Source organism: Equus przewalskii, chromosome 1 (assembly GCF_037783145.1).
Source record: "Equus przewalskii isolate Varuska chromosome 1, EquPr2, whole genome shotgun sequence".
In the NCBI taxonomy this organism is placed as follows: Eukaryota; Metazoa; Chordata; class Mammalia; order Perissodactyla; family Equidae; genus Equus; species Equus przewalskii.
The window spans coordinates 128,214,934-128,238,521 of record NC_091831.1 but is presented as its reverse complement, the minus strand read 5'-3'; the positions used below and the strand labels follow the sequence as shown (position 1 = coordinate 128,238,521).

Here is a 23,588-nt window from a genome sequence, read left to right as displayed (position 1 = left end):
CGGGTGGCCGAGTGGTCAAGTTCGCACACTCTGCCTTGGCGGCCCAGGGTTTCGCTGGTTGGAATCCTGGGCACGGACACGGCACCGCTTGTCAAGCCATGCTGAGGTGGCGTCCCACATGCCACAACTGGAAGGATCCACAACTAAAAGTACACAATTATGTACCGGGGGCCTTTAGGGAAAAAAAGGAAAAATAAAATCTTAAGAAAAAAAAAAAAGGCACACACACTTCTCATGTACTGTGACTGATGTAACAAAATACCACAAACTGGGCAGCCTAAACAACCGAAAAAAAAAAAAACAACTAACATCTGATTTTACAATGCTTTCACTTTCACCTAAAGAAGAAACACTTTCGAATCTTACGTTTTATCTTAAGCCCACATTCTTTCAGATGAATGATTTTCAAAATTTTTTAAAGCGTCAGAACCTTATCTTTTAAACAAAATATTATTGAAAACTCAATATATAGGTAACAGAGAGAGTCCTGCCTGCTCGTTTTTCCTTTGCCATTCCTTAGTAGTGGGAAACACGGACTCCAAGACTTTGTGGGACACAAAATGAAACCAAGTACTTTAGATCATAAACATCTATAAACTGTTAATGCTGTCAAACACCAAAAACAGAACTGGCTGGTAGGAGCTGAAGTTACAAATTCCAATTTAAGTTCATTAGCAATACTTAAGTAATTCATACAAGGAAAGAACAATGTGCAGAGAAGTTGTCATGTATACCCTACTTTAGTCACAGAAATAAGTGTCTTATTTTAGAAGCCAGGAAGGAGTATGTCACAGGACAAGCCAATTTACCTTTGTCAGAAACATCCTTCTGTGCTAATGTACTTTTGCATATGTCATCAGATACCAAAGACGGCAAAGAGCAAAAAGGCCAATTCTTCATGTTTCCATTTTCTTGTTTGCAAGTAAAAACATTCCCTAACAATATCTCATTTCACAAGGATAATAAGAAGATTATTAAAATTATATGCAAGACACTCTAGTCTAAAGGGTCTCCCATAAACATAGGTACATACCTATTAGGATGTGAAGGAAATATTCATCTACTTACTTTTGCAACTAAGAAGGAAAACAAGCTATTATTTGTAGACTAGAAATATATATTTTCTTAATTCTGAAGGAATAGAATCATTTGTATCTTAATGTTTACATGATTTTCTCCAGGTCTGATTCAGCAGAAGACTCAAAACTTAAAAAAAAAAAAAAGGCCTTAAAATATTCCCCATGATTTTCAATTAATAAAAAAAACCCTTGCAGATCTGTTTCCACTCCATCATGTCCTCCTCCCTTTTATCCATGATCACCATTCATCAATCAATCTTTCCCAAATCTTCAAAATTCCCCTTTCTATTGAGGCAATATACACAGGTAAGACTCCATAGAAATAGCCTTTCCATTGCAAAATAGGCAAAGGCCACAAAGAAGCAACTCTTAAAAGAAAAAAGGTAAATGTGTAAAGATGTTTAACTTCAATCATGAACACATACACATTTAACAAGACACCATCTTACCCTATCAGACTAGCATAGATGAAAACATTCTTGATAATGTTCAAGGTTTTTGAAGGGGCAGGGAACTACTCCTCCCCTCACCCCCACACAAAGTAAATGGAAACTATATTTCTGGAGGACAAATCGACAATGTGTAACAAAATCACAAATACAGCCATGCACAGCAGAATGACATTTCAGTCAACAACAGACCACATATATGACAGTGATCCTATAAGATTAGTATCATATAGGTTAGGTGTGTAGTAGGCTACACTATCTATACTTGTGTAAGTACCCTCTATGATCGCATAAAGATGAAACTGCCTAACAATTCATTTCACAGGACATATCCCTGTTGTTAAGTGATGCAGGACTACATGTATAGCCTTTGACTCAGAAAGTACACTTCCAGGATTTATCCTAAGGAAATAATCAGCTAAGTTTGGGCTACAAGGATGTTCAGTATAGTATTATTTATAATATTAAAAAACAGAAAGAGTTTATATGTATATTAAGAACGGCTAAATGAATTACTGAATAACTACAGATATTAAAAATGAATCATCTATATTTAAGTTGAAATAACGAAAAGTTCATGCTGTATATGGTTTATAGCACAATTTGATTGCATTTCTAAAATATGTCCTGATACATATTTTAAAATTCTGGAAAATTAAGTTAATTAAAATTAATGGTTATTTTTGGAGACACTTCTAAAGTAGAATTTTAAATAAATTTTTGGGAATAAGCATGTTATTTTCCTTTTTAGAATTTTCCTTTAAAGGATATTTTTTGCTTTTCTTTTCTGATTACAAAATACATGTACTCATTTAAAAATGAAAAAGGGGAAAAAAGGAAACTTCTCAAAAATACATAAACAACAGTGAAAGATCAAAGGCAATAATTAATTAGCTCTCTCCTGCTTAACTTTAGGGTGCAATGCTTGCTTAACACCCCATTCCTCTAGAAACTCCTCTCTTTTGGCTTTCAACCTCTGCTCTGCTCTTTGAGCATCCCTTAAATGCACCCTCTTCTTCCCACTCATAACAAGCTCCACAGGCATGATGTCATCACCTATATGGTGATGATTTCTTAATCCCTATCTTAAGCCTAAACTTAAATCTCAGATTCACATTTCTGCATATGTGCTGCACACTTCTCAAAGTCAATATATTCACAAACTCTATCTGCCTGCCTTCCCCATTGCCTACTCTAGTCCTACCTTTCCTGTCTCCATTAAAGGCTTCCTCATTCACTTGGTCTTCCTGAGCTGTAAAACTCATTATCTTTGATCCTCCCCTCAAATAATTGGTAACCAAATCTTGCCTATAGTCTACTTTCTAAATTTCTCCCTAATTCATTCTTTCCTCTCCATCTCATTGTCATTTTCAGAATTAAGAGCCAAGGAAGGCCCAGCCATTTCTGACCTGGACTATAAAGCCAAACATTTCTTAAGTACTCATTATATGCCATACACAGTAAAAGAAGTTGAGAATATGAAGGTTAATAAAGCAAAGTACTATGATCAAGCATATCTTGAGGCAGAGAGATGGAATAAGATGATACAAAGTGACAAGTACAACAATTAGAGCAAAATCCACAAAATGTCAATCTCTTTTCCATCTGATCTAATCTTACAACTACCTAAATTATCTTTCTAGAATACAAACCAGATCATGTCACTCTTCTGTTGCAAAACCCTTGATGATTCTACTCCATTGCCTACAAGATAAAGTCAAAATGCTTTGATACCATGAAAACACTTCCATAACTCAGTCATATAAAACTAGTTGCTGCTCTGATAATATGCTAGGCACTTTCACAAGATCCAGTGATTGTGCACCCTGCTGCTGGAGAGCCCTTTTTTCTCGGGCCCACCAGTGGAAGTTCTGTCCTACTCTTAATCAAATAATACAAAGGACAGAAACTACATCTTATTATTCTTTGTATCTTTCCCAAAGTCTAGCAAGAGAGTAAATATTCAAGAAATGTTTGTTAAATGCATGATGGGGTACAAACAGATCTTCAGAGAACCAAAATGTACTAATCATTACGTTATTTCTTTGGTTCTCTGTCTGGAATCCAGGGGTCTATCTACACACTAAGGCCACTACCTACCACCCCTGCCACATACCAGGAGCCCGAAGGAGCCCAGTTTCCCCCCACCCTTCCTATTCATTTGGCTATCCATCCATCCATCCATCCCACAAGTAACAACAGTAAATAATACAGAGACAAACCCTGCCTTCCAAGGGGCTTATATTCAAGTAAGGAGAGACGATTAACAGGTAAACAAATATACAAAATAATTTCACATAGAAATCAACACAATGAACAAAATACAGCAGTTTCATGGGATAGAATGTGGCTGGGAAGAAACGTGTTGTTTTTTTTTTGAGGAAGACTACCCCTGAGCTAACTTCTGCCGCCAATGCTCCTCTTTTTGCTGAGGAAGACTGGCCCTGAGTTAACATTCGTGCCCGTCTTCCTCTGCTTCATATGTGGGACGCCTGCCACAGCATGGCTTGACAAGCGGTGCCATGTCTGCACCCAGGATCCAAACTGATGAACCCTGGGCCGCCAAAGCAGAACGTGCGAATTTAACTGCTGTGCCACCGGGTTGGCTCAAAATGTGCTATTTTAAATGGAGGTGGAGGAGAAGTCACAGGTTTCCCTGAGATAGTAACATATAAACTGAGACCTGAAGGATGAGAAGCTCCAGCTAAGGAAAATTTGGGGTAAAAATTCTGCAGGCAAAAGGAACTATAAGTGTAAAAGCTCTAAAGCAGAAATGCACTTGGCTGTATGAGAGACACAAGAGATGGTGTGGCTAGAGAAAGAAACGAGTTTGGAGAAGAAACTATGGCCTTGTAGCCTTGGTGGAGGCCAATCTGCACCTGCCTTGAGTTTGGAATTTCCTAATTTATATTTTCTGTTGTCTGCACAATCTTCTACTTAATAATATCAGAGCAAAAGAACAAAGGAATGGGGTTTACAGCACATTCTATTGTTAGGAAGATGTCAAATGATTCTGAAAGTACCTTTTCTGGTTTTCGTCCATAAAACTATTCCTGGATACGATGCCATAAAAATATGGCCCCAGGGCTAATGAAAACCTGATAAACACACAAGAACAAAACCACTTGAAAAGAAAGACAAGTTCTTTCTACTGACTACAAGACAAGTCAAAAGGAGAAGTATCAAAATTATCCTAGATTCATGGAGGAAATAAAGTACAACACTCTACTACTCTGAAAATATACGTGGGCTACAAATTTATCCTTTTAACTGAATGGATTTTTCCATTCTCATGCAAACTTAAAGATCATATAATCTAGACTTAAGTAATTAAATAAAATAGATTTCCAGTTTTCACTGACCAATATTTTTCTTTACTTTTATAGAAATTAAATAATTTTATGATGTTTTGGGAATGCCTGAGTTTATATGCATTATAAACTGCCTCTCAGCAGTAATTTTGTTGATGTTTATGTCACAATCTATTTAAGTCAGGTACTGATGTTACAGTAGAGTCAATCCATTACATAACTGAATGTTCACGAAACTAGTTGCTAAAGCAACTCAGCAGTTGCCAGGAACTCAAGTAGTGTGAAATTACACATCTTACTCCTATTCTCAGTAGCATTTGCTGGCTTTGATAACCTGAACATGAACATATCACTAAACATAAAGAGCCTTTCATTATCCCAGTCAGTTCTTAAAATTCCAGGCTGCCAGCCTTCTACTGGTAAAAATACATTCTCAGCATCCCTAAATTCAATTCTGCACCCAGTGATCTCTGGGTAGTGTAGTGATGTTTCCCTGAATCTCTCTATGGGGGATTAGAGAGAGGATTTTTTCCATCTTCTTTTGCAGAATCATCAGAAGCAGCAGAGGTAACAAAGAATAATCATCTTATACTCCCACACTCCTAATCTCCCAATGGCCAGTCTCTTACAATGGATCTTCATAATAATCCATAGCCTCAACGGGTATTAAGGAAAAGAAAACACTTTAGCCTAAAACGGGACCTCTTCACATTGTCCAAGCTGATGTTCAACTTCATACATTTATTAAAATCTTTCATTTTCTCTTCCCCATTCTCCTAGGGAGGGCCATAAAAAAGTTTAAAAATACCCAATGTATCTTCCTCCCAATTTCACATCTTCAATCTGGTTGATGTTGTCATTATTCATTACCTCACTCAAATTCATATTTGAAATAAAAAATCCATTCCCTTGGTTGAGAAATAAAATTGCATAATTTCTCCCTGTAGTTCTAGCTCAATCTTGATTTTGGGACTTCCAGAAAGAAACGCAAACATTAGTATCAGTTGGAAATCCTCTCCAAACAGGATATACATCCTTGCAGACTAGGTATGGGTATTACTGAGTAAGGATTTACTCTTCCCTTAACAGGGGTAGAGTCTGAACTAAAAAAGGCCTTACTCTCTTCTCAAAGTGTGATTCAAGGACCTGTAACAGCATCTAGATCACCCGGGAGTTTGTTAAAAAGAGAGAATTTAGGGTTCTCCCTCTTAGACCAACCAAATCAGATCTTCAATTTATTGATTATCTGGATGCAGATCTCCCTTCATCATAAAATCTCAGAATTGGTGGAAAATTTAAATGCCTATCACACATAAAGAGATGAACCTTGGATAACAATTAAAACCGACAATGACTATAGTCCCCTTCACAAATTCTTTAGTTCTTCTAACAGGCCCCCTTAAGAGAATCTCATAAAACGATAAACTACTGTCTTGAAATACACCAAAGCTTATTGTAGCTGTTGTTGTTGTTAGTGGAAGCCACTGATGCAACCAAGTTCTTACCTAATCTGAGCTCTCCGAAGTTCCCACACCCTATCTTCTTGCCAACCCTGAAGTTGGGTCCCACCATAAGAACCCCAGAGGCTGTTGAGGAGCCAGATGGTCGGGAACAATGTGCACTCCTTTGTGCCATGGGTTTAGTTGTTCGTTGTCTTTCATCCTTCTCGCTATTAGGATGGTCCATGATCCTACACGACAGTCTCTGCACGAGTAGCCTCAGTCTGTATACCTCTCTTCAATACAAAAGTATGTTCAAATAAACCGTAGTCAGAGAAGGGTAAGGAGTTCGTTTGGCACCATATTTATGTTTCTAATGTATCTCCAGAAGATGAAAAACCATTGATTAGTTCTTGTAGGACATGTAGTCTGTAGGTCTCAAGCATAGGAGGATATTTTGTAACCTAGGTAAAAATCAAGAAAACATACAGTTAAAAATTAAATTTTAAAACAAACTGAAAAAGTTACCACTAATTAGAATGGATCCCATCCAAAAACGAGCAAAGTGGATATCTTCCTGAAATGGGTTTTGGTTTTATACCCTCCATCAGTTTAGCCATCTGGACTAGTTATTCATCTGGTAACATAAGTTCAGGAGGCTGCATATCATGGCAGCTAAGGGAACACAAGCCTTTAATATAAAATGCTTTCTTCTCCTACCGGACATATGACCCAAAAGAAGGCCATTTGTTGGCTTTTTCATCACTGGCTAACAGAAAGATACAGTGGGGTTAAGCCAAGTTAAATAAACTGAGGCTAATTAAAAGCTCTTCCTTTTAATTTGGACAGAACCTATCAGAAATGAGGCTACTCACTGTCCCCACTCTTCCATCCCCACCATTTACCAAGCACTGACAGCAATCACAGAATCCAAGAGAAGTTACTGACCGACAGAGACTACTTCTATGAAGGACTTTCCAAAATCCTAATGGTACTAAGCAGTCCTAGACTCAAGCTTTGGAAAGCTCAACCTTTGGTCTGGTTTTCGCTGTGGACTGAGTGTACAAGAACAGAGTGCTCAAGGCAGATCCTCTGCACACCCCAAAGTAAAAACCAAGCTGAGAAACAAAAAATCTTAAACTCATCGCCAGTGGAATTCTCCAGGTCCCAATTAAGGACTAAGCCAAAGACAAAAGTTTACAATGAGATAATTTTGATCCTATTTTTAAAAACCCAGGTGTGTATGCTTAACAAAAAAAATTCTGTTATCATGAATCACATACTAAATATATACTTACGGTTCACTTTCATTAAGTATTCTCCTTAAAATTTTAAGGAAGAAGAGAATTAGAACTGCTTAGCTATTACTTATAACTGCTTATTGCATGTATGTAATAAAGGAAAAATGTCTAGACTGTAAGCTTCTCATGGATACCTTTAATTCTCTGGTACAGCGACAGGCACAAACTTGTGCGCTAACTCCACAAATAGGCACATGACCCAAGAATATCATCTGTTTACTTCATTATAGTAGTTAACATGAAATATTTATTTTCATCTTTTCTGTTTTCACTGCATTATTAAAACTGTCCAATGACTTTAGGCTTCCACAAAGCTAATCATCAACAAGACACATTTCTCTGAATTCAGCAAACAATACACCTACATTCATAACGTATATTCTGTTAAGGAAAAAAATCAGAGTGATGAGAAGAGGTCAGCAATTACTGTATTTCCTACATGAACAACATTATGAATTTGTATTTCTTCTTATTCTTTCTCTTATTTCCAACCTAATAGCCTCCATCTATCTTTGTTGTTTACCCAAAGTCCCTCAAAGAATATTAGTAAGAAAATGGAAATAAAATTTAAGATTTTTTATTTAGAAAGCACCCCATTAACTGGTGTGTGTGTGTCTATATATGAGAAACTGTCAGACTCTACTTTCTTCCCTATATTATAAATTTTTTTGAGGACAGGAAAAGAATGTATCTTAGCTTATCTGGACAATTTTGAGACTTCAACTAACTCCCAAATTTTCATAAATTATCACTAGTCTAACAGTCTCATTTAAAAGATGTGGAAAACTGTACTACCTTGTCTATTCCTCTTCATATTTTTCATTTGTGTTCACTCTGTTTTCTAACAGATGGAGGTTATTTTATAATGTTTGTCATTAACTTTCTCCACTGCACTTAGACCCACGTAACATTAGTTGGAGTAATCACACACAGCCCTCATCATCCATGTATACTTGCATGTACATATCAGAAAAACACATAGTACTTGCCAGGTTAGAAACCTGCAGAAAGCCAAAATTCATATTCAGCTGGGAAATGATTTTAACACCTGCCTGTAGATCAGAACAATCACTTCACCTCCCACAAACATGGCAAAAACTCACATTTAAAGTATCAATTTTCTAATCTATCCACGGGATATTAGCAAGGCCGAATCTATAATTATGAAAGATGAATAATATTCAATACTACCTTATGCAGCACCTCTCATTTAAGAAATCAAACCAACTGAACAATTAAATTTTTTAAAATCCTATTTCTTTATCACCACACACTGCTCACAACTATTTTCTACTTCCCAATTACAAACTATTTAGCTTGTCATCTGAGTCCCTGCAATGTCAACTCCCTATTTAAACTCACATATTAAAAAGCTACTACATAAACACAAGGAGCATCCATTCTTGCCCTTATACCTAGAATGGCCTCTTAACCCTTCTGTCTTATTTAAGGTCTGCCTCATATCCCATGTCCTTTGGGAAACTTTTTATAACCAATTCATCATTAACACTTGGAGCACCACTGTCTATACCATCCATGTGCCATCTACCATGTACTGATTAAATTTCACTTAAATTCATTAGTGTTAAGACATAAGCTAGTTAGGATTACCATTTCACAAGGATATTAAATGGTTTATTTACAGTTCCTAGCAGATAACATATGAAAAATTTAGCTCAAGAACCAGGTCAAAGAGAATATCCAAGGTAACAATTAAGCTATACTTCAACCTTATTTTTAAAAAGTGGCTCCAAGGACAGCAGTAAAAGACAAACTATATGCTTATATTATCTACCCTTTTCTTTTAACAGTTAAAAAAAAAAAAAGGAGAAAGGGGGCCTGCCTAGTGGCGTAGAGGTTAAGTTCACATGCTCTGCTTTGGCAGCCCAGGATTCCAAGGTTCAGATCCCAGGTGCAGACTTACACACTGCTCATCATGCCATGCTGAGGCAGTGTCCCACATACAAAATAGAGGAAGATTGGCACAGATATTAGCTCAGGGCCAATCTTCCTCACCAAAAAAAAAAAAAAAAAAAAAGGAGAGACATTATATAAATGCAGTAAGTAGATGTTTATTTTTCTGGTGAGTAAACTATTTGGCAGGTGCTTGCAACTTAGTTATTAAGCATGTTAATATGATGATGCATAAGCATTTGGATTTTTAGAGTCATATTAGCAAGTTCCTCAAAAAGCCTAATTCTAGTAGTTTCTATCAATTTAAGCATACCTGAATTAGAGGAGAGATAAGATAATTTTAAAAGTATGGTATTCCACATATCCTTGGTAATCAAAAGTTATAATTTATTGCAGGAACCAGTTTTACCTTGCCCAGAAGGCATCACTTTTATCAACAAAGCCCCACCTAAGTTACTGAATCAAAAGAGATTTATACACACAGATTTCTTGACTGTGAAATTATAAGAGCTCTCTAGCATATTAAAGAATTACTGCAAATGGTAAAATCAACAAATCCAACTCATCCAACTGTGGGTGGAAAACTGATGCCAAATCTGCCTGGTTTACGTCAGAGTTGCAGACTGTGGCTATCTTGTGCAGTGGTCAGTAGCAAGTTTTCCTTCATAGACCACTCTAGAAGACATCTTACAGCATTTCATCACACTGAAAGGGGAGAAATTTATGTTTCTAGTAACTACCACCCTGAGCCAACATACAAAAGAAACAGGTCAAAATTAAGAGCTTCCCTGGCCCAAAGTCACTCTCTGTAAGGCAGCAATGAATGCTTTGTGGGAAAGACAGTTAGGGTCTTTTATCATGAATGAAATGACTAAAGTGAATTTACTGCTTTATGTAACAGTACTTTGAGAAGCTGCATAAAGTCTAAAAAAAATTGTCATATTATGAAACCATCAAAGCAAATACTTATAGAATTACAGCTGTGAATCTGTCAAGTGAAAATAAATCACTGATTTATGGTTTGTTAATTCAGATTCTCAGATATTTGAACTGTCAAAAATGAGGCATATAAATAATTAAATTTTAAAATCAAAACATGCTCAGCCTTTGTTGATAGTCAAGACAAGAGACTGCCAGGCTTCCAAATCTCTCTCTTCTGATATAACTTATGATGAAACTGTTTGTAGGTGTAGGACTGCTGGATCACCTGGTAAGTATATAACTTTAAAGAATCTCCAAAGTCACCACACTCTTTCTTCTACTATTCCTTCATCTGCCACATGTTGGCTTTGATCCTAATGCTTCCAGTCTCTTGGTCACAAGTTTCAGCTTTGGGTATCACTTCCCACAGCAGCGTCCAGAATAGAAATAAGAGGGCAATAGCAAAAGACTTTCTCGTCATTCATCTTTTTTGGTGAGGATGAAAATTCCTCCCAGAGCTTCCAGCACAATTCCCCTTACATTGAGTTCCCAACAGTGGCTGCAACAATATCTGAAATTCCCACTGTAAGCTCCCTGAAGAATGAGATCAAAGCCTAACTCGGGGCCGGCTCCGTGGCCGAGTGGTTAAGTTTGCGCGCTCGGCTGCAGTGGCCCAGGGTTCGGATCCTGGGTGCGGACATGGTACCACTCATCACGCCACGTTGAGGCGGCCTCCCATATCCCACAACTAGAAGGACCTGCAGCTAAGATATACAACTGTGTACAGGGGTCGGGGTTGGGGAAATAAAACAGGAAAAAAAAAAAAAAAAAGATTGGCAACAGTTGTTAGCCCAGGTGCCAATCTTAGGGGGAAAAAAAAAAAGCCTAACTCAATGTTTAGAAGATAGGATAAATTTCAAAAGCAGTATCACAGCCGAAGACGGTATTCAGTAAACATTCAGTAAAAATATCTGCACATGCTTGTGTTTGTGTGTGCTAAAAAACTAACAAAAATTATAGGACAATAAAAAAATTATGGGACAATTTAAGTACAAATAAAAGGCCCATAAATTCATTTTAGCTTTAAAAAAAAAAAGGGGGACAAAATAAGAACCTCACTTTAATTAACCTAACAAATGATCAAAATTGATTTATTTTAGCCAAAATACATTATGGGAGTATTATTAAAAGGAAAAACAATGTTTACAGATTCTGGTACTATTACCGTTTCTCTTTTCCAAAAATTCCAATTATTAATGTCTCCATTTTTACTACTCCATTCCTCACTGCTCAGTCTATTCCCATCTGACAATTATTTTTTCCAGTTTTATTGATATATAATTGACATAATATTGTATTAAGGTGTACCATATAATGATTAGACATTGGTATATACTGCGAAAAGATTACCAGAATAAATTTAGTTAACATCCATCACCATACATAGTTACAATTTTTTTCTTGTAATAAGAATTTTTAAGGTCTACTCTGTTAGCAACTTTCAAATATATGATACAGTATTGTTAACTATAGTCACCATACTGTACATTATATCCCCAGGACTTGTTTATCTTCTAACTACACGTTTGTACCTTTTAACCACCTTCACCCATTTCTCACTCCCCTTCCCCACTCCTGCCTTGGGCAACACCAATCTGTGCTCTGTTTCTGTGAGTTCATTTTTTAGATTCCACATATAGGTGAGATTGCTCATACACTATTTGTCTGTCTCAGTCCAACTTATTTCACTTAGCATAAGGCCCTCAAGTTCCATCCATATTGTCACAAATGGCAGGATTTCCTTCATTTTTATGGATGCATAATATTCTAACGTGTATGATTGTGTGTACATATACACATACATAACACACCTTGTTTATTCATTTATCCCTTGATGGGCACCTAGGTTGTTTCCATGTCTTGGCTTCGTAAATAATGCTGCAAAGAACATGGGGGTGCAGATATCTCTGAGACAGTGATTTCCTTTCCTTTTGATATATACTCAGAAGTGGGATTGTTGGATCATATCACAGTTCTATTTTTAATTTTTTGAGGCACTTCCATACTGTTTTCCATAGTGGCTGCACCAATTTACATTCCCACCAACAGTGCATAAGAGTTCCCTTTTCTCCACATCCTTACCAACTCTTATCTCTTGTCCTTTTGATGACAGCCATTCTAATAGGTGTGAAGTAATACCACATTGTGGTTTTGACTTACATTTTCCTGATGATTAGTGAAGTTGAACATCTTTTCATGTACTTGTGGCCATTTGTACGTCTTCTTTGTAAACGTCTATTCAGTTCCTCTGTCCATTTTTTAATCGGATTGTTTTTTTCCTATTGAATCGTATGACTTATTTATATATTTGAGACATTAACTCCTGTGGAGATATATAATATGCAAGTATTTTCTCTCATTCTGTAGGCTGCCTTCTCATTTATTGATAGTTCTTATTTGCTATGCAGAAGCTTTTTAGTTTGACGTAGTTCACTTGTTTATTTTTGCTTTCGTTGCCTTTGCTTTGGATGTCACATTCAAAAAGTCATTGCTAAGACCAATGTCAAGGTGCTTACCTTATATGTTTTCTTCTGGGAGTTTTATGGTTTCAGGTACTTACATTGAAGTCTGCAGCCATTTTGAGTTGGTTTTTGTGTATGGTGTGAGACAGGAGTCTAGATTTCCCATCACCATTTATTGAAGACACTATCCTTTCTCCATTGTATTATTAAAATTAATCAAGGAAACTTCAACTAAAATTGGAGTCAGGAAGGCCTGTAGGGGAGCTATCACACCCTACCACTCTTCATCAATTACAAAATTGGGATTCCCAAATGGGAAGCCGTCAGTTACAAGCCCCAACAGGAAGAGAACTACCTTGCACTCCCAAACAGGAACTACAACTACTTTACTACTACAGCAGGAGAAACGAAGACTTCCTTCTTGTCCAGCAACAAGCCCAGCCAATGGAAGATGCCACAGCTCAGCCAATCAGAAGCCATTGTTACCTGAACTTTTACTTTCCTCCAATGAACTTTCATTTTTCCCCTCAGACTTCCTTTCCTTGTCCCATCCTCCTTAGTATAAAAATCTTCCATGTTGTGTAACATTTCAGAGTATCTCTGTACTTGCCAGATGAGATGCTCCCCAATTCATGAATTGTTTAATAAAGCCAATTAGATTTTCAAATTTACTCAGCTGAATTTTGTTTTTCAACAGTATATTCTTGACTCCTCTGTTGTAAATTAATTGGCCATAAATGCATGGGTTCATTTCTGGGATCTCTATTCTAATCCATTCATCTATGTGCCCGTTCTTATGCCAATACCATACTGTTTTGATTACCATAACTTTGTATTATAGTTTGAAGCCAGGAAGTGTGAAGTCTTGGGCTTTGTTCTTTCTCAAGATTGCTTTGGCTATTCGGGGTCTTTTGTGGTTTCATATAAAGTTTAGGATTGTTTTTCCCATTTCTGTGAAAAAATGCCATTGAAATTTTGATAGGGATGACACTGAATCTGTAGATCACTTTGGGTGGTATGGACATTTTAACAATATTCTAATCCATGAGCACAGGATATCTTTCCGTTTATTTGTGTCTTACTCAATTTCTCTCATCAATGTCTTATAGTTTCCAGTATACAGATCTTTCATCTCCTTGATAAAATTTATTTCTAGCTATTTTATTCCTTTTGATGCAATTGTAAATGGGAATTTATAAAAATTTCTCTTTCTGATGGTTTGTTATTAGTGTAAAGAAATGCAACAGATTTGTATATTGATTTTGTATCCTAAAACTTTACCGAATTTGTTGATTAGTTCTAACAGTTTTTGGGGAGTCTTTATGGTTTTCCACATATAATATCATGTCATCTGCAAATAGTGACACTTTTACTTCTTCCTTTCCAATTTGGATGCTTTTTATTTCTTTTTCTTGCCTAACTGCTCTGGCTAGGACTTTCAATACTACGCTGATTTCTCTTTTGGTGTCTTCTTTGACCCCTTGGTTGTTTAGTAGCATGTTTGTTTAATTTCCACATATTTATGAATTTTCCAGTTTTCTTCTTGTAATTGACTTCTAGTTTCATATCATTGTGGTTGGAAAAAATGCTTGATACAATCTCAATCTTCTTAAATTTATCAACACTTGTTTTGAGGCCTAACATATGATCTATCCTGAAGAATGTTCCATGTGCAGTTAAAAGAATGTGTATTCTGCTGCTGTTGTGTGGAATGTTGTTTAAATGTCCGTTAAGTCCATCTGGTGTAATGTGTACTTTAAGTCCAATGCTTCCTTAATGATATTCTGTTTGGGTGATCTATCCAGTATTCAAAGTGAGGTACTGAAGTCCCCTACTCTTATTGTGCTGCTATTTATTTCTCCTTTCAGGTCTGTTAATATTTACTTTATCTATTTAGGTGCTCCTATGTTGTTTTGTGTTTACAAAAGCTATATCCTCTTGTTAGATTCACATTATATAACAATGTTGTCTCTTATTATAATCTTTGTCTTAAGTCTGCTTTGTCTGATATAAATACAGCTACCAGTGCTTTCTTTTGGTTTCCATTTGCATAGAATATCGTTTTCTATCTCTTCTCTTTCAGTGTGTGTGTGTCTCTTGTAGGCAGAAGCGTCTTTTGTAGGCAGCATATAATTGTGTCTTGTCTTTTTATGCATTAAGGCACTCTGTCTTTTGATTGGAGAATTTAGTTCATTTATATTTAAACTAATTATTGATATGTATGGACTATTACTATTTTTTTGTTTTCTGGGTGTTCTGTAATTCCTTTGTTCCTTTCTTGTTCTCTTTGTCTCTTCTTTTATGATTTCATGATTTTCTTTAGTGTATGCTTAGATTCCTTTATCTTTTGTGTATCTATTATAGGTTTTAGCTTTGTGGTTGAAAGGAAGCTTATGTAAAAACATCTTATATTTATAAGTCTATTTTAAGCTGATAACAACTTAAGTTAAAATGCAAACTAAAGGGGCCGTCCCCACGGCTGAGTGGTTAACTTTGTGTACTCTGCTTCCGCAACCCAGGGTTTCACTGGTTTAGATCCTGGGCAGAGACCTAGCACCGCTCATCAAGCCATGTTGGGGTGGCGTCCCACATGCCACAACTAGGAGGACACACAACTAAAATATACAACTATGTACGGGGAGGCTTTGGGGAGAAGAAGGAAAGAAAAAAACGTGTAAACTAAAGCTCTATAATTTTACTCTTGCCGCTCCACATTTTATGTTTTTGATGCCACGATTTACATCTTTTTACTTTGTGTAACCACTAACAAATTATTGTAGTTATAGTTATTTTTACTGTTTCTTTTTTAACCTTCATACTAGATATATAAGTGATTTACCCAACACCATTACAACATTAAGAGTATTCTGAATTTAACTATGTATTTACCATTACCAGTGAGATTCATACTTTCATATATTTTCCTACTACTAATTAGCATCCTTTAGTTTCAGCTTGAAGAGACCCTTTAATACTTGTAAGGCTGGTCTAGTGGTGAAGAACTCCTTCAGTTTTTGCTTGTATGGAAAACTGTTTCTCTCTCCTTCAATTCTAAAGGACTCCTGACCTCAGTGAACATCTTCAGGACCATTATTTTGAATTCTTTATCAGGTAAACCACTTATCTCTATTTCATTAAGGTCTGCTTCTGGAGTCTTATCTTGTTCTTTTGTTTGAAAAATATTCTTGTTTCTTCAGTTTCCTTGACTCTCTGTGATGGTTTCTATGCATTAGACAAAACAGCGACATCTCCCAATCTTGATGGAGTAATCTCCTGTAGGAAATGAAACTTACTGTTCAGTAAGCCCTAGTTTTTAGTTGTCTCTCAAATCTTTGTGATTGCCTAAGTTGCCTTCTTTGTTCTCAGTGGTTCCCAGTAACTGAGGACGTGTCAAGACTCCTCAGTGTCCCAAAGAGGAAACCAGGAATTTACACAGATATAATTGAGTAAATTAAAAGTCTGATTAGGTGGAGCCAGCCCTGTGGCCGAGTGGTTAAGTTTGCACGCTCCGCTTCAGCGGCCCAGGGTTTCGCCAGTTCGAATCCTGGGTGCGGACATGGCACCCCTCATCAGGCCACGCGGATGCGGCATCCCACATGCCACAACTGGAAGGACCCACAATTAAAAATACAAAACTATGTGCCAGGGGGCTTTGGAGAGAAAAAGGAAAAAAATAAAATTAAAAAAAAAAAAAAAGTCTAGCAATCCTGAGAAAAAAGAACAAAGCTGGAGGCATCACAATCCCTGACTTCAAAACATACTACAAGGCTACAGTAATCAAAACAGCATGGTACTGGTACAAAAACAGGTGCACAGATCAATGGAACAAAATTGAAAGCCCAGAAATAAAACCACACATCTATGGACAGCTTATCTTGGACAAAGGAGCTGAGGGCATACAATAGAGAAAAGAAAGTCTTTTCAACACATGGTGCTGGGAAAACTGGAAAGCCACATGTAAAAGAATGAAAATTGACCATTCTTTTTCACCATTCACCAAAATAAACTCAAAATGGATTAAAGACCTAAAGGTGAGACCTGAAACCATAAGGCTTCTGGAAGAAAACGTAGGCAGTACACTCTTTGACATCAGTATCAAAAGGATCTTTTCGGACATCATGCCTTCTCAGAGAAGGGAAGCAATAGAAAGAATAAACAAATGGGACTTCATCAGATTAAAGAGCTTCTTCAAGGCAAAGGAAAACAGGATTGAAACAAAAAAACAACCCACTAACTGGGAAAAAATATTTGCAAGTCATAAATCTGACAAAGGCTTAATATCCTTAATATATAAAGAACTCTCACAACTCAATCACAAAACAACCCAATCAAAAAATGGGCTGGAGACATGAACAGACATTTCTCCAAAGAAGATATACTGATGGCCAATAGGCACATGAAAAGATGCTCATCATCGCTGATCATCAGGGAAATGCAAATCAAAACTACACTAAGATATCACCTTACACCCGTTAGAATGACAAAAATATCTAAAACTAATAGCAACAAATGTTGGAGAGGTTGCGGAGAAAAAGGAACCCTCATACACTGCTGGTGGGAATGCAAACTGGTGCAGCCACTATGCAAAACAGTATGGAGATTCCTCAAAAAACTAAAAATAGAACTACCATACGATCCAGCCATCCCACTACTGGGTATTTATCCAAAGAGCCTGAAGTCAGCAATCCCAAAATTCCTGTGCACCCCAATATTTATTGCAGCACTGTTTACAATAGCCAAGACGTGGAAGCAACCTAAGTGCCCATCAACAGATGAATGGATAAAGAAGATGTGGTACATATATACAATGGAATACTACTCAGCTGCAAAACAGAACAAAATCATTCCATTTGCAATAACATGGATGGACCTTGAGAGAATTATGTTAAGTGAAATAAGCCAGCAAGAGAAAGATAATCTGTGTATGACTCCACTCATATGAGGAATTTAAAACTATGGACCAAGAACAGTTTAGTGGATACCAGGGGAAAGGTGGGGTGGGGGGTGGGCACAAAGGGTTAAGTGGTGCACCTACAACATGACTGACAAACATTAATGTACAACTGAAATTTCACAAGATTGTAACCTATCAATAACTCAATAAAAAAAAAAATGGGAAAAAAACCCCAGCATGGTACTGGTACAAAAACAGGTGCACACATCAATGGAACAGAATTGAAAGCCCAGAAATATAACCACACAACTATGTACAGCTAATCTTTGACAAAGGAGCTTAGGGCCTACAATGGAGAAAAGAAAGTCTTTTCAACAAATGGTGCTGAGAAAACTGGAAAGCCGCATGTAAAAGAATGAAAATTGACCAGTCTTTTTCACCATTCACAAAAATAAACTCAAAATGGGTCAAAGACCTAAGGGTAAGACCTGAAACCATAAGGCTTCTAGAAGAATATATAGGCAGTACACTCTTTGACATCAGTATAAAAGGATCTTTTCGGACACCATGTCTTCTCAGAGAAGGGAAACAATAGAAAGAATAAACAAATTGGACTTCATCAGACTAAAGAACTTCTTCAAGGCAAGGGAAAACAGGATTGAAACAAAAAAATAACCCACAAATTGGGAAAAAATATTTGCAAGTCATATATCCGACAAAGGCTTAATCTCCATAATATATAAAGAACTCACACAACTCAACAACAAAAAATCAAACAACCTGATCAAAAAATGGGCAGGAGACATGAACAGACATTTCTCCAAAGAAGATATACGGATGGCCAATAGGCACATGAAAAGATGCTCATCATCGCTGATCATCAGGGAAATGCAAATCAAAACTACACTAAGATATCACCTTACACCCATTAGAATGGCAAAAATAACCAAAACAAAAAGTAACAAATGTTGGAGAGGTTGTGGAGAAAAAGGAACCCTCAGACACTACTGGTGGGAATGTAAACTGGTGCAGCTATTATGGAAAACAGTATGGAGATTTCTCAAAAAATTAAAAATAGAAATACCATATGACCCAGCCATCCCACTACTGGGTATCTATCCAAAGAACTTGAAGTGAGCAACTCCAAAAGTCCCATGGACCCCTATGTTCATTGCAGCATTATTTACAATAGCCAAGACATGGAAGCAACTTAAGTGCCCATCAACTGATGACTGGATAAAGAAGATATGGTATATATATATACAATGGAATACTATTCAGCCATAAAAAAGAATAAAATTGTCCCATTCACAACAACATGGATGGACCTTGAGGGAATTATGTTAAGTGAAATAAGTCAGATAGAGGAAGACAATCTCTGTATGACTCCACTCATATGAGGGAGTTAAATGTGTAGACAAAGAGAACAGATTAGTGGCTACCAGCGGAAAGCGGGGGTCAAGGGTGGGCACGAAGGGTGAAGGGGTGCACCTACAATACGACTGACAATAATGTACAACTGAAATTTCACAAGATAGTAAACTATCATAAACTCAATAAAAATTAACTTACAAAAAAATGTCTGATTAGGAATAGGATATTTACTTAGTCTTAAAATACTTAGCATGTTTTGCTATAAAGGATGTTATTAAAACAACTGGAAAACTTAAACGATTTGAGTCTGAAGATTAGATATACTCAAACATATGAAATACACACTAAAACACTGGAGCTTATGGGAAATCTTGTCAGCAATTTACTCTCAAATGATTGAGGAAAAAAATGTTCTTTGTACTATTCTTCCCAAAAGGGCACAGAAAACAATGTCTACTTAATCTGTAATACTTGGGTTTTTTAAATGCTGTTTATTGTATATCTGTAGCAATTACTGCATCCTACAACTAAAAAAGTAAATTAAAATGAAATGAATTATCTTTGGGTTTACATCTTCCACTTTCAGTGAAAAGAACTAACGTCATTCTCATAAATTAGTTTGTTCCATACATTTTTAATATGTTTGCAGACTGTAGCAAAACAGTTTGTTGCTATACATTTTTAGAAGGGCTGCCCATTCTTCAAGTAAAAATAACAGGTTGATGTAAAACACAGTGTCACTTCGATTTTATTTGCCTTCCAGGTTTCTCACTCAATTACTTCCATTATACTTATTCTGTGATTTCATCAACCTCTGAGGGTCCTCAACTCTCTACCAGCCCCTTCTAGACCTAACTTTCTTCTCCAATCTGCTAAGATTCTGCAATTATCACTTCGAGCAGTATTATGCCAAAGCCCCTATCCTGTGTGAATCTAACTACTCACCTTCTCTGTATCCACACCTGGGCTCTGCTAAGCACTGGTAGAGAAAAACGTCACAACTAATATCACTATAAATATGTGGATTCTTAATTCATTGGAACCCTGAATCATGCTAAACAGTCCTTCTGCTACCTGCCTCCTTATCCTTAGCAGATGATCTACTTTACACAGGAAATAGAAGCCACATCTACTACTGGAAGAAGTATAGGCTGGCATAACATTATTGGAGAATAACTACACAATTTAAAAACTTAGCTGCAATCCCTTTGACTTTTAAATCTCATTTTGAACAATCCATACATAAGTACAGAAATTCATGACAAGTGTGCTAAAAATAAGGGAGTTGTATCATATATACACAAACTTTATGCCCTTGGCAAACAAAAAAAAAAAGGAAAATAGTGAAGCCCAATCTCACCTACCATTACATTCAATAAAGGATTGGTTCACAGTGCAATAAACCAGAGAAAGGAATCTTGTTCCCTTGTACTACATTCATATCGGCTCTGACTGTATGTGAATCTCACAACAAGGAATGTAGTTTTATTGTTGGAAGAGACACATATTTTTGTACAATATATCCCCAGAACGCACTAAAACTTTATCTGGTGCTCAGCTGAAGAAATAACAATTTGATCCAATGTTGGAGGAAAAATTGACCACACTGGATTTATTTGAAGGCGGTATATCTGAACTACACATGATATTAATCTCATGTGATAACTTTAGAACCAAACCCTGACTATGATTTGACTCTACAAAAGTAATAAGGACATCCACTGAGTATTATTTTCAATAGCAAGAAACTACAGTCAACTGAAATGTCCAGGGCTAGCAAAATGGTTAAATTACAGTATATCCATAGTATGGAACAGTGTATAGGTACTGAAAAGAAAAAAGGTAAATCCATAATATGCTAGCTCTGGAAAGAGAGCCAATGTATTAAGTAAAAAAATGCCTGTTGTACAATAATATGTATATTATGAGGCCAATTAAAAAAAAATAATTAATATTTAAAATCCTTTTTCAACCTCCCTTGTGTGAATATAGTTTGCATGTACTTAAAAAGAAATTCAAAAGGATAGATGAGAAACTGAACACTAATCTCTGAAGAGCAGGATTAAAGAGCAAAGAATGAAACTTTAAATTTCATTTTACACTTGCGCATTATAAATAATTTTAAATAAGCATGTAATACTTTAGTTATTAAAATTTTTATTTTGTCAGCTAAAGGAAACAAAAAATCTGTTGATGAAAGATGCAAATTCCCTCAATTTTCTAACACCAAACTAGCAAAACCTGCCTGCAAAGCTACCTATCTTTACTTCAGCTTCTTCCTGTGTCATATAAGAGAGGTGGCCCTCCCGCCCAAGGCAAATCACTTTTAAACTTCACTGTATTATTTCTCTCACCTATATTTTTATCATCTTCCTCTCTGCCAACTTCCTACAATGAACACTTAAACATGCTCAAAGTCTTCCCATTAAAAATCCAAGACATACAACTGAAATTCACAATGATGTAAACTATTATGAACTCAAAAAAACCCCACAAAAACACAAGATACAACACTCATCTCTTGATCATTATTTCCTGTCCAGCTATCATCCTCTCTCTCCCACAGGCCCTTCACAACCAAGCTGAAGAGTTGTCCTCACTCACTATTTCCATTTCCTCATACCTGAACACTCCACAATAGGCTTTGTAATCCCATCCTCCCAAACCATTACTATCATTCTCCTCCTCAAGTAAACTTTTACATCCTGGAGGCTAAATCCAAGGAACACTTTTCAGTCCATATCTTCCTGATCTCCTGACACTGGTGACCTTTTGTTCTTTCTTAGAATACTCTTTCTCCTCTGAGTTCATGCTGTCACTCTCTCCTGATTTTTCTCCTCTCTCTCTGGCTGCTCTTTCTTACTCAGCCGGTCCTTGAATTGTTTCATTTCCTCCGTGTACTGGCCCAAGCCTGCCTCTCTTCTCACTCAAAACAACTCCCACCCCTTCTGGTCATGCATTCATTCAACAAATATTTATTAAGCATACGTTACGTAAAGCACACTGTTCCCAGACACTGCTGCATTGTTCTAAGCATTCATATCATATATTCATTTATATGCTGATAAATTCTAATTTACATTTCCAGCTATCATCTTTCTTCAGAGGTTGAGATCTATATATTCAGGGGCATACTCAATTTTTCTACTTAAATATGGAAAATTCAGACACCTCAAATTCAACAGTCTGAATTAAACTCATCTTCTCTTGGTTCCTACTACTCCCACCACACCCCTCTTCTCCCCAAGAAAACCTCAAACCTACTTTCCTCTCTTGGGTTCTTATCTCAATAACCAATACCATTAACCACCTACCCAGTAACCTAAACAGGACACAAAGGAACTGTCAATTTTAGCTCTTTTAACTCTCAAATCTATAAGCTTCTCTCCATCTTCATTCTTGGCACCTTGGCAAAGAAACCATTCTCCCACCAAGATGGAACAGAATCTCTTAACTGATCTCCTTGCTTCCAGGTTTCTCCTCTCAACTCTCTTACCTTTCCATTCCAATTTGTGCAACATCATACCCATAGGGAACTTTCCAAAATGCAAGTCTGATCACGTCATCTTCCAACTCAAAGGCCTTCAGTGGTTTTCCAGTGCTCTTAGAAGAAAGGTAAAATTCTTTAAGAAGCTCAAAGTCCTTCCTGATCTGGCACTTGCTTTACCTCTCCAGCTTCATTTCAATTAAATCCTCCCCCTATGTTACAGTTTAGGTTAATGAACACCAAACTTCATTTCCTCCAACGGGCCCTTAGCCTGGATCCCTCTTTTATCTCTGTTCTTTAGGTTGATTTATGCTCCTTTTTAGCTTTTACCTTAAAATGTCTCTTTCTCTGGAAAACTTTTCCTGACTCCTCAACTCTGTGTTACATGCCCCTCTTCTGTACTTTTAGCACCCCACCATAGCACTAATTACGGTACAGTGTAATTGCTTATTCACTTGTGTATTACATCTGTAAAGGTAGAAACTGTCTCATTTACCATTTTTTTCATAGGGCCTGGCATAGGAGTTTCTCATATATTTAATGAACAAAGAAATACATAAATGAATGCATGAGTTCTCAATCTTGGTTTTCAAACAAAGGAGACATTTAACAAAGTTGAAAAGAGCAAATCCAAGAGATCATAATCCCTGCCATCATTCTGAAGAGAAAGAAAAACATAATAATCCCAAGTACCATGACAATTATATCTTGCCTTAATTACACTGAACGTGTTATTATTGTAGAAAAGGCACTGGTCATTAGAAAATTATGACCCAAATTTTTACCCATCCTAGATGGCATAATAGAGCATCAGAAGATAAAGACTAACAACCAAGACACTGGTTTTGTTTAAAATCCAATTCTAAGTTTTTTTATCTGGGAGTTTCTCTGCCATAA

At 36.6% G+C, this 23,588-nt stretch overlaps 1 protein-coding gene across 37 annotated transcripts in view; it reads right to left on the bottom strand.

The window, feature by feature from the left end:
* CSNK1G1 (casein kinase 1 gamma 1) overlaps nt 1-23,588 on the bottom strand; it is a 189,558-nt gene that overhangs the window by 109,582 nt on the left and 56,388 nt on the right. For 32 of the 37 annotated variants that reach the window (XR_011527515.1, XR_011527518.1, XR_011527530.1 and 29 more), the window contains one exon: nt 6,345-6,742. Coding sequence is in view for 22 of the 37 variants with exons in the window: in XM_070577299.1 (XP_070433400.1) it covers nt 6,345-6,525 (181 nt within the window). In the remaining 15 variants the exon portion in view is untranslated. Of the gene's footprint in view, nt 1-6,344; nt 6,743-22,700; nt 22,809-23,588 lie in introns of those variants that run through there. The other 5 variants (XR_011527517.1, XR_011527538.1, XR_011527521.1 and 2 more) reach the window with 1 other exon arrangement.